At 38.7% G+C, this 14,407-nt stretch overlaps 1 protein-coding gene across 3 annotated transcripts in view; it reads right to left on the reverse strand.

Moving 5' to 3' along the window:
* Positions 1-388: 388 nt before the first annotated feature.
* Positions 389-14,407, reverse strand: part of b4galt6 (UDP-Gal:betaGlcNAc beta 1,4- galactosyltransferase, polypeptide 6) — a 55,927-nt gene continuing 41,908 nt past the window's right edge. For 2 of the 3 annotated variants that reach the window (XM_035647048.2, XM_035647054.2), the window contains 2 exons: positions 10,837-10,938; positions 389-6,195 (listed from right to left, as the gene is read on the reverse strand). In XM_035647048.2, coding sequence (XP_035502941.1) covers positions 6,048-6,195; positions 10,837-10,938 — 250 coding nt within the window. In that variant the 3' untranslated portion in view covers positions 389-6,047. Of the gene's footprint in view, positions 6,196-7,393; positions 10,691-10,836; positions 10,939-14,407 lie in introns of those variants that run through there. The other variant, XM_035647051.2, reaches the window with a different exon arrangement.

Genomic DNA, 14,407 nt, shown 5'->3' on the forward strand with positions numbered 1-14,407 from the left:
TACTGACACACCAGTAAAGTTGAATGTTCCCCTGATGCAAAAGGCCAAATGAAGATTTTACTAATCAAGCAACATGAGAACACTTTTTTTCACATTTTTCCCAAGTGAAACATGACAGCAATACATGCATCTATGGCGCCCGTAATCTTTGAAAACAATTGAATATTCTATACATTCTGTACATTCACTGTCTTGGTAGTACACTGTTTAATCTAAAACTACATTCAAATACACAGTTGAATATCTATATTATTTAAAGTTATGAGTTATGAGTTATTTGTCAATTAATAGTCAGATTTGAATGTGAAATCAAACATATTCAGTCAGTATTATGAAAACAAAAACATTGAAAATATAAACAGAATTTATGAGCGTGAAACAGAAGTTATAGATTAACTCTCGGATTTATTTTTATTGAAGGAACAAAGGAACAAAACGCAACACATTTAACACATTTAATATACAGACTGGGCCTGTGCAAGTGGTAACAGCTGTGCTCAGAATGAGTCCAGAGCTGCAGAGTCCATGTGGCAGGAGGAGAAGGGTGTGGAATTGTAGGGGTGAGGAAGAGAAGATGTAATAAGTGTTGTAGCTATTGGTATTTGTTTTACCAAACATAACGAACATAAAAATAAACTCAACATTGTCCTTAACAGTCAGGGATATGTTTAGGCTTAAGAAAGTGTGTCCTAAAGTCCAAATTCAATAGCAGTGACACTGCCAACTATTAGGAGTTACAGGTCACGAAGTGCTGGATGGGAGTGGTGCAGGTTGTCCTCATGTTGAACAGCCTGATGCTACTGATCTTTCTCATGTTGTCATCACCACAGTGGATGATGAGGACATCAGGTGCTGCTCTTACTCACAGGGAGTGGGAACAGAGTGGAAAAAGGCTTTTTCCACCACAGTCCACCAACCAGACAAGAACAGCATGCCAAGGTCTGCAGCTCTCTGGACACCTCGACGGACAAACTCATCACAATGTCCACATTGTGACTGTAGGATTAAAATGAATAGATGGGTGTGATAAATGCATCAGATAATGAAAAATATAAAGTCCTCTATGTAGCTCACTTTTTTTTAAAACATTAAATATATTTATTGAATTTTCTGTTTCCTCCCATACATTGATAGCGGATAATCAGTACAATGCGAGCAGCGTCAAACGTGAACCCCCCAACATAATATCAATAGTAGTGACAGTATTAAGGATGTCAGTAATGACATCAAAAGATAAATACCCAAGTGTAACTGTTACATTAGGAGGAAAGATACACTCACACACACAAGAGAAAAAAAACAGAACAAAAACCTATTATAAAAGTAAGGTCTCAGAAGGGCCCTGCAATGTAGTTTCAAGTGTGGGCATCATCATTAAGAGAAGGTTTATTTTGTAAGGTTACAAACTCTCGCCAGCATTTGTCAAAAAGAAACGGCTTCTTCGTAAGGTTAAACATAACATTTTCTGAAGGTAAGTATGAAGACAGTTCTTTGAGCCACAAGGATACACTAGGGGGTTCCTCACTTTTCCAGCGAATGGCTATACATTTATCAGCCGCAATTAGGGCTAGTCTGACAAAGCGAGTATTGCCCCTCAAATTGATGGGTAAAACTGAGTAGTCTCCCAACAGTGTCAGCCTTGGGTTGGTTGGGCTCTTCCCCACAACGTTTTTAATGATGTCCAGAACGGATGGCCAGTAGTGCTCCAGGCACCTACATGTCCGAAACATGTGTATAAGGGATCCTGTTTCCGCTTTACACCTTGGACATTGTTCTGGGTGGCTACTACTTTTCGGGTGTATAGTAAGCTATGTGTATAAGATTAAAATGCAATAGTTTGTGTTGACTGTTATAAGAGAATGCTTGAGAGCTAGCACAAATCAGCTGGCATTCAGAGTCCTCAAAAGCCTCACCAATGTCCGTTTCCCACTTAGAGATTTACTTTCTATAAGGGCCATGAGTCTCTTAATGGTAAAAGATAGGAAACCTCTAGGAGTGTGTTTTTCTTGTAACATAATGTCTATTTGAAAATCCTCCAAAGGGACAAGTTTCCCTCCCTGCTTCATTATAATATAGTCCCTGACTTGCAGGAACTTAAAAAAATGATTTGAAGGAAGCCCAAAGGAGGATTTCAGTTGTTCAAAGGACTTCAGATGATCTTGCTCAAATAAGTGTCCAAATGTAAATATACGTCTGTTATACCAGTCCTTTGTAGTTGGAATGGAGTGGATTTATACAATTTTCAGACTGTGGTTAGAGGGAATCAATGGAATACTTGAAGGCACTTCAGTTTTTTTGAGGTTGTCCAATTTGTTTCCATGCAGGCGTATGTTCCAGGTTTTTGACCATAGTCGAAATAGTTAAGTGTGACAAGTGAAAGCGGCACAGGTGAACTCAACAACAACCAGGTACACTCATCCCTTTGTTGAGTGTACCTGTAGAAAGAAATACAAATATAAAACTGCCTTTTCTTCATAGCTGCACCTGCAAGATTATCGCTGGTGCATTAGAAACAAATGGTTCGTTTCTCATGCCCCCTCCCTGTGCCCCCTTCCTGTGCCGGAAGGGGACGGGGCTCAGGGGGTCCTAAAACTGTCAAACTGGGTTTGATGAGTCGTGGTACATTCATCTCTCATGCTAATGTTTAATCATTAGCATGAACATATCACATCAGCAATCTGATCAGTAATACCTCATCAGTAGAAAGCTGCATGCAGCACTGTTGACAAAACAAAGCCTCTCTGTAACTCCTCTTTTAATTTAGTGGCAGAAAGTAAATTACTGATTTTTTTTCTTCCAAATGTCTTTGTAAGAGGCCATGGATGCAAGGATATTGAAGAGGTTTGAGTGTACAGTTCTTGGTGGATTCAAGTGAAAGCTTTAGCAATGTGTACTTGAAATCATTAATATTAAAAGGAAACAGGGGAGGTTGATTTGCATTGATTTCTTAGCAAATGAGATGAAACCTCAACTGCAAGTGATATAAAAACTCAACGCTTAGTTTTAGTCGGCAAAACTTGTTGAACATGATCATTACACATGTCAAGGTAGACTGAGCTGACTGAGTTTTTCATTAGATTATTTGGATTCTTATCATGAACATATTTAATTCAGTCTGACTTGATATGATTACATGAAGGGGGAAAAGATTGACAATTTGGTAACCAGTTTTCAGTAGAAGGTAAAGAGAAAAAAGAATATACATTTGAGCCATTTTAGATATTTCTGACAGCCATGTGATAAAAAGCGCTAATGAGGTGGGTAGAATCATAATTTGCTGGTACTGAGATTCACTCACCAGAGCAAAAGACATATGCAAACTCTTTATAAAGCTGACCACAGACAGAACTTACCAGTTTAGCACTTGGACTTGGAGTTTTGGCTTTGGGGGATCAGGAATTTAAAAGCGGCATGTGCTGTGAAAGACAGCACATCCTCCTCTTAAATTCCAATTCCTAATAAATTCCTGTTCTGCTTGCTGAATGAAGAAGAGAGAAGAAAAATGATGCACAACTTTGTGTTAAAGAGACCTCTGTTAGTCCGTAACATTGTTAATCCTCACCTGCCTCATCTGTCAGGGGAAAATGATCAGTTTTACACATAAAGCTCATTGTACTAGTCAAGTACAACTCTGCCTGTGACAACTGTTTGACCAAACATTTAAAACAGAAAGTCTGTTACAATCCTCAAATCTGCATTAATAAGGGCCAGAGGATCTTAAAAAAATATGATTGATTTGTATTATAGGAACTGTTCAGTGTTTTCAGAGCTTGATGCCATTATTCTTGAATTAAAATGGCTTCATTAGTCAGTTGCACAGGGAACGTCCAGCTCAAACTGGGCATATATTCAACAAGTGAAGGTACCTATGATTTGATTTTCACTTTTTTTTTAACTGTCTCTTGTAATTTTACTGAAAACGTAATACTACATTTTCAGAGTATCACATTACAACAAAACATCACAAAACATCACATTTTATCTGCTGATCATCTTCTCCAGTCGATTATTTGTCTGGCCAAAAACAATTTTGTGTGATTTCTTTGCTTGTTTTGTCTGACCAACAGCCAAAAACGAAAAAATATTCACTTTCTTATGATAAAAAATATATTCACATTTGTGATGGGCTCAGTTAGTTTTTTGCATCAATAATCAAAATATTTTTAGATTAACTTTTAGTTATCCAATAATTGTTTCCTTATTCAAAATAAAAATTAAATCCAAGCAGGACCAATTAATCAACATGCATAATCCATCTTCTGTCAATCTTTTTTTTGAGGGGGTTAAAGTGATGAAGCTGATGAAGATCAAGTGTTATAATAAATTTAAAAAGGCTCCAGAACAGGTACTAAAATTACCATTTACTGTATATTGAATTCTCAACCTTATTTATGTAATAAAAAATATAGATGATGGTCACAGCAATAGTGTCATAGAGAGTATTTGGTTCTAAAGTTCTTACATTTCTTTGGTCACCAAAGCTCTAAATGGGCCCTCAGTGGATGTGTCTAACAGTAAGTTGTAGGAGCACCATTTAGACTGAAGGGCAAAAACAAAAATCGCAAAGTGTATAGGTGGCTCGAAGGGACGAATCATGTGAAAGTTTAAATAGTCTGATGAGACAGGGAATAAGGTCCAGATCTAAATTGGTCAAAGTTCTGATTTAACATCACAAGGAAGAAAATGTCCAAATATCCAATTCATGGTTAATTCAAAACCTAGAGATTTAGAAAATAATCTCAACAGTGAACATCTGGTCCGAATATCTGCCCCCACCTTTCTCTCCATCTTTGGTGTTCAAAGATTTAGAAAATGAAACATTGTGACATTGTGTGCAAGAACAGGAGCAGCAATGGCTTCAGCTGTGAGAAGCTGACACCAAGCTTCTCTCATCCTGGCCCTTCTAGCTGCCTCATAGTCCAAACACATAGTATCCAGCCTCAAATTGGATGCTCAGTGCATGGTAAAGTACAACCAGCAGCTTTTTCACATGGTCCAGCACTAAATCACGGAAAAATAAACAAAATCAATACAAAATGTAAAAAAAAAACAAAAAAACACCTGAGCAAAATTATACACCATTAACTACCAGGCAATAAACCTGCAGTAAAGCATGTTGTGTAGACACACTCCTGCTTTTTTGGCTGGCCCTGCTCTTTGTACGATGTCATGGATGAGACTCAGTCATGCCCTCCTATTGAAGAGCAGCACTACTTTTCACACAGTGCAACTCAAGGGGAAAAAAAGAAAGAAAAAGGTTAGATACTTGAGATTTAGATACTTCTGGATATTTTTAAGCCAAACATCCTATATTGTTAGACAATCTTTCTAGTAGGAAGAAACAACTCACTCTAATTAAATAGCTGCCAAAAAAAAAAAATCAAATAACTGGAATATCACTAAGATATGCCCGAGCGTTTAAAGGGCCATATTTACATATGTTTGTCTGGGTTCGACCTTTAAGAGGTCGATATTTACATACATGTTCATGCGGATTCAGCAGCAGTGCAGTAAAACAAACAGCAAATACTTGAGTGACATAAAAAGGAGTGCTTCTTCAAACATCCTGAATAAGAGAAAATAAATAGCATGTATAAAAAAAATTACATTTAAAATATTAATGATGGGACAGATCCCTCCTTTTAAAGGAATACTGTGGCCTAACATAATGATATGTATATAACAAATATGTGAGACAAAAATTTCTCTGTTGGCTTATAAGGTGAAGGTGATACATACGAAGTGAAGCAGTGCGTAGCCAAGCAGACGGAGCTGTCGTTTTGCCACATTAAGGCTTTGCAGTAAACATCAAGAGCTGAGACACTGCTGCTCCCCCTAACCTAAAACAACTTGAATAGCTCAGCCAGTATGGAATATGGGTATATCTTTTCTAGCGCTTCTTCACCTATCCCAGGCTGTGCCCCCTCCTCTCCGCCGCCCCCCCTCTGCCACTAAATTGCAGAAAATGGCTTTAGAAGTTCAGACTAGAGAGGAGCTGGGCAAGCTGGGGTGTGGAGTAGGGGTTGGACAGGAGTTTGTGGGCCAGCTCAGTAGTCTGTGATAGGGGCAAGCTCAGGGTACAGGTCGACCGTGATGTTCTTGTAGAGGTTGCTGAGGGAGATATGGGGGCTGTAATGGAGATTGTTGAGGCCGTCCAAGTGTTGTCGTTCTTTGGAATACTTCAGCAGTTTATACCTACAAACACAGAGTCATAGTTTACATGAATATTTATCCATTTCATCTGCCTGCCCCTACTCTCCTACAGGTCATACACCTCTGGCTGTTTTGATGCGCTACTGTGTCTAGTTTTGATAAAAGTGTGGACAAAAGCAGAAGTAATTTAGAGTTTTTGGATAGTGCAGAGTGGAGTGTTCCCACTATTAATGAGAAAGCATGTCCCATAGTGCAATCCATTAGTCCATTTATTCCAGAGACACTGCACGGCTCCACATCAGTGAGCCACTGTGTCTCTTGAAACAATGGAGCTCTGTGGCTTAAAACAATATGATGTATCAGGCTTTGATAAACACCATTTTTTCTAAGAGACATTCTGTGTTGGTTTTGGTTTTCATTGATTTCATGACAATAAGTAAAAAAAATATATATATTCATATATATATATATATATATATATATATATATATATATATATATATATACACACACACACACATATATGATATATATATATATATATATAGATAGATATCATAACACTACACTCATATTAAAAAATACTAAATACTAAACTGAATTTTACAAATTCTTTGCCACTTAAAGGGGCACGCAATATTAATCCAATACACTTTTGAAAAAAAACAAAGTCGGCATAGCACTGGCTCTGTAAATTGAAAACAAAGAACCTCACAACACCACATGTGCAGTTTGTGCATGCCTGAACATATGCATGGGAGGCGGACGCGCAACCATGAGAGCGAAAAATCATGACTCACACTGCGCTGCATGCACTCGACTGGCTGGGCCACCGTTACACAAGCTCAACAAAACAAAACATACAAGAATTAAAATCCCTCTTGTGTATGTTCACTCTGACTTACATTCGTGGCCACCCACTATAAAAAACCATCATCAATGAAGCTCCGATAGTACGAGCCACCATGGCAACCGAGGCAAAAACAAGGTCCTCCTATGTCACGCTGTCAGAGTTGGAGAAGCCTTATAGATAAATAAGATCATTCTGAGAAAGTGGAGCATCACAGCTGCAACATTTTTTATCCACAAATGTCTTGTCTAAGATACTTGTCTAATGCTTAGTGACACTGTCCGCTGCACAGGGTGACCAGGGTTCTATTCTTGTTGCTAGCGTCTGAAAAATGTGCAATGTTCATGTGACAGAGGCGGAGTCGTTAATTAAAAGCAACATCGTCAGAACCATGAATAAACTTTTTAATATGATACAAAAAGAAACCTTGATATGTGCAGGTCTAGGTGGATAGGCGACATGTAAACGTGACATTAAAAATGTGAAATGAAAATAATCAAATAATATTACTAGTGCTGTCACATTAACGCTTTAATCTTTGCGTTAATTGTGAACTATTTAATGCGTTAGAAAAATGTAACGCCATTGACGCATTTTGTTTACTTCCTGTGGCGCCTGATGACGTATGCCGCATAACCGTTATCCATTAGCCATCCTGGCTAAAGATGGATACGGACAAGGAAGGAGTTTAAGGAGTTTAAAGTATGTTTTGTCACAAAAACACCTGCAAAAAGTGACACAGGGAAATAGGGGGAAACGTTAAACAGGAATTGTTTGTCACTTTCACGATGGCCGTCAAAAAGAAAAGCATCTATCAATATATCGCAAGATACTCTTATGTTGAAATAAACAGGAAGTAGTTTACTTTGTTATGCGGAGGTAGAGAAATAACTTGAAGCGTTAATGTGGTTCAGCATTAGTCAGCTCGAGGTTACGCTCGTCATCTGTTGCAACATGACAGAAATTAGTCTTGCATATAGTCTGCGCGATGATTTTTTTCAGAAACACGGAAAAGGCAGAAAATGACTGAAGAGTGTTGTTGTGGTTTCCAGGTTGACACGCTCACTGCTTGTCACATCACAGCTCACACAGGAGATGGTTCCCTGACGCATCCAGACATTTAGCTGCTAGATATCTGGACACGCCGGCAAGCCTCAGTGAGTCACTTTGGCCTTGGCTGATTATTGGAAATTTGTAGTTCACAGGAGAGAATCTGTGCTCAAAGTATAGTATTTTAATTTAAATACTTCCTTATAATAATAATAATAATGATAATTCTACATCAAATCCATCATTTTACATTTAAATTTTCATTATTACAAACTTCATCTTAAGAACAAAATGCAATTAATCACGATCAATCACAGCAAATTGTGTTATTAATTAGTTAATTTATTGTAATCGATTGACAGTACTAAATATTACATCAAGCACATGTCGCGTAAAGCCTTTTCCTTCTTCTATTGGGAAAATGCTTAATGTTAGATAACGTCCATAATTATAGGATTTTGGGTGTAAGTGTCTATGACGAAGTATATAGTACATAAATGTCTGCTGCGCTTTATTATTCGTCACGTTACTCTAAACTCCTTTGTCCCTGACGGGATCCTGTAGGGTGATTTACCCCAGTAAGAAGAGAACCAGCTTTGTAGGAGGGAAAACCCAGAATTAAAGCTAACCCAAATCCTGCTTCGTAGTACAGGTACAGTCAGTGCAGTAAAATCATCAACAACAACAAAGAGAGAGACAAGCTTTCTACAAAAACGCCTACTTCTTACAAAAGGGAAAATTGTAATCATAAATCATAGTCGTAGCGCCAACTATTTATAACTAATTTATAGGCTGTGTACTGTTACAAATTACTTCCAGGAGTTGCTAGATCAGATATTGCTTGAATTTAGTCAGATACATTTTCAGATAACTTTTCTAGAATATTGTGAAACTTTTTTAGTCAAAAAGCACCACTGCTGTATACAAGCCATGCACAAACTTATGTAACTCGGACCTTCATCATCAGATATTTCTGAAATGTCACATGTCTGATACAAGTCCAGGCAGAATGCTTGCTTGCAGGAAAATTCATCACATTAAAAGGGTGCAACAAATTTGGGGGGCACTAATTTCAATAAAGTAGCTCTCACAGTACATTTCAAGTAGAAATTTGTCAAGCAGATACTGTATATCAGGCCAAGACTTGAAAATGACACTTGGGACCTAAAGCCAACAGGAAGTCATACATACAGTCAGACAGTTCTTTGAAATATGGGGCCCACTCTTACACAAACTCTTCCAAGTAGATTAACAGAATCTGCTTAAATTTATGTCAGTGCTGAATTGAGAAGCTTTTACATCAGGCAAAACCTTTTGAGGAATATTATCATGTAGTTTCTCTAAAATATGTTGAAATAGTTACAATGTGCATTATGTGGAGCTACATAATGCCCCTTTTAATGTGATGAGTTTTCATGCGAGATATATATTTTAATGTATTAATTGGGAAACAAATAAAGTAATGATTGTGCTGTTTCCATAAAGCAAAAAAACCAAAACCAACTAGAATTGCGAGCAGTGTATGACAGGGTACAAGCTCGCCCACCCCCCCCACCCGGCAAGCATTGGAGCCTACGAAAGTGGAACCTGAAACTCTACAGCGGGCAGGCAAACGTCGGGAAATATCGCAACGAGATGAAATTAATGTCGGAAAGGACATTCAGCTCCATTAAGGGAAGGCATGGGTATAAGGTTTATAAATGTGTGATGTACGGTATGGGATTTATAGGGCAAAGCATTTTAATTACAGCCTTCCCTAATGGCCAATCTTTGACTCACAGTAACAGGGAAAACATGAATTTCATGTTTTGCGTGGATAGCATTTACTTTGGCCTAGATAAACTAAAGTTTGTGTATGGCGGCTAGTTACAAAAAAAATTGTTCGTAAGTTGCGCATTTTTTAACCAAGCGCAATTGCTATGATAACTTTTTGTCAGGGCCCTCTGAAGATGCTATATACATACTTTCAGGCAGATCGGGCAAAAACCCTAGGAGGAGTTCAAAAAAGTACGTTTTGCACATGTCGCGATTGTGCGAATATAATTATTTGCGGAAAGGGGTGTGGCCTACATCATGTGATTCAGCTTGATTCAAGGAACGCGTGGATGTAAGGGTTTTAAATGTGCGATGTGTAGTAGGAGTTATAGTCCAAATCGCTTGTACCTTGATTATAACGCCACCTAGTGGTCCACATAAGGCGCATTGTAAATGTACCCTGGACATTTGAAGTCGTTCAAGTTAGAGGTGAGTGGTGAATCAGAAAACATAATTTTTGGGGTGCATTAGGCCACGCCCATTGTAGGCCCAGCCTCAAGAGTGGCCCTAGATCGTACTCTACAAGTTTCGTAAAAATTGCATGAGCCCTTGATGAGATATAAACTTTTCATATTTGTAGCGCCCCCTAGAGGCTAATCCACGCCAAATTTGTTTGGCGAACCTCAGTGTCCTGCCAAACACAATTCAAAAGTTTTCCATTTATAGCTTTTAATTTAGCCGAGATATGCAAATGTTTTTGGTAGTGCCCCCTAGTGGCAGAAGTGTCAATTTTTGTGCCTGGGGTGTGGGCAGGGTTCTGGACAAGTCCTGAAAGTGGCACTGCTCCACCATGCATGGTTTAAGCTGTTTCGGCACTTTTATCTGCGGAAAAATAGAATAAGAATCTTTACAAAAACAATAAGAAAGTGCTTGGGGTTCAGGGGTTAAAAGCAGTGTGCAAATGACATAGCTTAAGTGACAGTTAAGACTTTCGCCTTTAGAATGGGGACCTTATTGTAGATTCTTACCTCCCAAGGAACTGCACCTCTCCTCTGTGGTGGTGAGGAATTGACTTGTACTTGCCAATGTCTCCGTCTGGACGTGTGACATTCAAACCAGAATAGTGAACTCTGGGAAGAGAGCAGGCTGCATTACTATTTACAACATTAAACTAACATATAAACATAGATCCAACCTAAAATCATTTGTACCATACAGTATGCTTCGGTTGAAATTAATGAGCACTCTAAAAGTCTGCTTACAATCTAAAAGGAACAAGAAAAATATCTAATTACAGCTAAATTGTTTAAACATTTGTCTAAACTGATTAAAATGGTTGATTATTTACTCCAGTATCTTTGCAAAACAAAACAACATTACTGGCTCAATTTACCAATAGGTCAAGAGGGCATGCAATAAGTCCAGCTGGTATATAGTGCCTTCTTCTGGATCACAAGGCAAACGACTTCAGACATTATATAACATTACATTAATTTATCTGACGCTTTAGCTGAAGTGCACTCACATTTTGGGTAAAATCTTAATGGTTAAGAATTATGCGAGTAAATAAAAATGTATAAAATAGGCAAAACGGGTTCAAGTGCTCCATTTTAGATTTTTTTTTCTTTCTGTTTCTATGATTCATGGACTTCTTCTACACTATATATTTTGAATTTGAACAGATCATTACAGTTTGAATATGAACTTTTCCTGCCACGTTCAAATTAACGTTACATTTTAAAGCCAACACTCGCGCTCCCCACTGCTCTTCTCCCTCTACACCAAAGACTGCACCCCAGGAGACCTGTGTGTCAAACTCCTGAAGTTCGCAAACGCCACAACGGTCATCAACATCATCTGGGACAGTGACGAGTCTGCGTACAGGCGGGAGGCTGAACAGCTGGCCCTCTGGTGCGGTCAGAACATTGTGGAGCTGAACCCGCTCAAAACTGTTGAGATGACAGTGGACTTCAGGAGGAGCCCCCCAACACTGCCCCCCCTCGCCATACTCAACAGCGCCGTGTCTGCAGTGGAAACCTACAGGTTTCTGGGAACCACAATCTCCCAGGACCTAAAGTGGTTATCCAACACAGACACCATCATGAAAAAGGACCAGCAGAGGATGTACTTCCTGCGCCAGCTCAGGAAGTTCAACCTGCCTCATGAGCTGCTGATCCAGTTCTACTCTGCAGTCATACAGTTTGTTCTGTGCTCTTCCATCACTGTCTGGTTTGCTTCGGCCCCCAAACAGGACAGGAGGAGACTCCAACGGACTGTCAGGACTGCGGAGAGAATCATCGGTACCCATCTGCCCTCCATTCAGGACCTGTACGTGTCCAGAACCAGGAAACGTACAGGTAACATCACTGCAGACCCATCACACCCCGGATACAATCTGTTTCAACTCCTCCCCTCTGGCAGGCGTTACAGATCACTGTATACGCCAAAACTGCTTGATACAAGAACAGCTTCTTCCCACAGGCCGTCACTCTGATGAACAGTTAAATCAGTCAAACTGTGTCAGAAAAATAAACTATAACACTACACATCTACCGCACCTCCCTTCACATTCTGCCATGTCCTCCCACCTTGTGTATACAGTGTATTTTGTTAATTATTCAAAATTATTTTACCTCATGTATACATAGTAATCTGTAATTATCCATATTTATTTCAGTATCTTTGCACTCAGTACCATTGCATTAGTATCTTCCTACAACACATTGATCTCATTTTTGTACATAAATATATATATATATATATTCTAAATTATGTTTATAACTCTATATAATAACTAAATGTTATTGTTATGTTCTTGTTGTCTAGCTCTGTTGCCCTGTTTGGTTTGTGTTAGTTTTTTTCTGTGTAAGTACTCTGAGAGCTCAGGAAACTGGAGTCTAATTCCTTGTATGTTTACACATGCTTGGCCAATAAAGCTGATTCTTCTTCTGAGAATGATGATGGTGTTATGTATTTACTTCATTTCAGACAAATATTTAAACTCTATGGGTGTAACTGAGCTAAACAAAAGGAAAACATGTGTTCAATGCTGTTAGAAATGACTATAAGTCTGAATCTCTAATGCACCTGTGTGAAGCTGCTTTGATCAAAACTTCATTCAACTTCAGTTTTTATCCTATAAAAATGTTCCACCTCTGTGTTTCTCCATTTAAACATGGATCAAAAAAGCTAAAGGAAAGTTAGAAGAACAAAAAGAAATTATGGGAGAAAAGAAACTGTTCATGCTGTGATGAGCTGCTCTACTTTTTTTATTTCAGAGGCTGAACTGGTTCATATTGATGCTGTATTTTGTTGATCACTGTGTAACAATTGGTTAGAAGAATATATTAATTTGATCACAAGTTGTGATGTTCGAGGGAAATACTTTTGCTGCATGTGTTTAATATTTTGTGAGTCATATTGGACAGTGTCTCAGCCTGTGTTAACTGTTTTAAAAATGTGATGTGGACAAAAATGTTTAAGCAGCTGAAAAAATCTAAAATAGTTCTCATCATAAGTTCTCAGTACAGATGTGATATGTATCAACATTCATAAAAACCTTGTGATGTGTTAGATAAGCTGGATTAAAAATCAGCTGGAAATAATAAATGATGAAAGTTGAGGGTCAATCAGTTCTGATCCTGGTAGTAATATGATAATATCAGATACATTGTTTTGATGACCTAAATCGTTTGATGTAGTTCACATGTCTTATTTGCAGTTCAGGGGAAACTATTGAATTTCCATTTTCAGCACAAATTAGCAGCATAATAGTCAACAGCACAAATCATTATGGGGAATCCTTTAGGAAATGTATGTTCTGTATGTAGGCCTACTGCTATGCACATTAAAAATAGGCTGGACTTTTTTTTATACTGCAAAACCTGTGATCGTATAAAAAGCATTATTGATCGTGAGAACATTTAAATGTCAAGGGAACACAACTTGCGCATCCAGCCTGCGAACTGCACATCATACAGTATTATTGATCACATGATCAGTATCAGGGATGGAAAACAAAGTGTCCGGTGCATAAAAAGCACAAATAAGGACACAGTGAGGGCATCACTTCGTTCAGTGGCATCAGAGACCTCTGGAACTGAAAGTTGTCAAAGACAATAACTATTTGTTTCATAACGATCATCATCGGTTTGTTCAAGTTGATTCTGACGGCCTCTAAACTCCCTCCCCTGCCGAGTGATCCGCTCTCATTCATAACGCCGACACTGATTGGGTTCTTGTGCGCATGGGCGGGGCTTATACAGGCAAACACAGAGTTAACCACTTACAAAAACTGCTTGGAGCAGTTTTAAGATCAAGAGTAAATTACATGGTAACATGCCTCGAGTCAAATTTATCCACCTTTCGTAGTACCGGTTCACCGGGAAGTTACTCCGATGTCACAAAGTTACTCTGCACTTACCATGGTAAGCCAGTAACCTCGCTTCGTAGTAAAGGCCTCTGGTGTTTACTGAATCATCTCTTAATTATGCTGCTATAGGCCTAGACTGCTGGGGGGAATCTAACCCCTACCCGAACCAGGGTTCGTATCCCTCCCCCACCCCTCTCCCTAATCCCAACCCCTACCCCAACCAGGGT

Source organism: Scophthalmus maximus, chromosome 7 (assembly GCF_022379125.1).
Source record: "Scophthalmus maximus strain ysfricsl-2021 chromosome 7, ASM2237912v1, whole genome shotgun sequence".
Lineage (NCBI taxonomy): Eukaryota > Metazoa > Chordata > Actinopteri > Pleuronectiformes > Scophthalmidae > Scophthalmus > Scophthalmus maximus.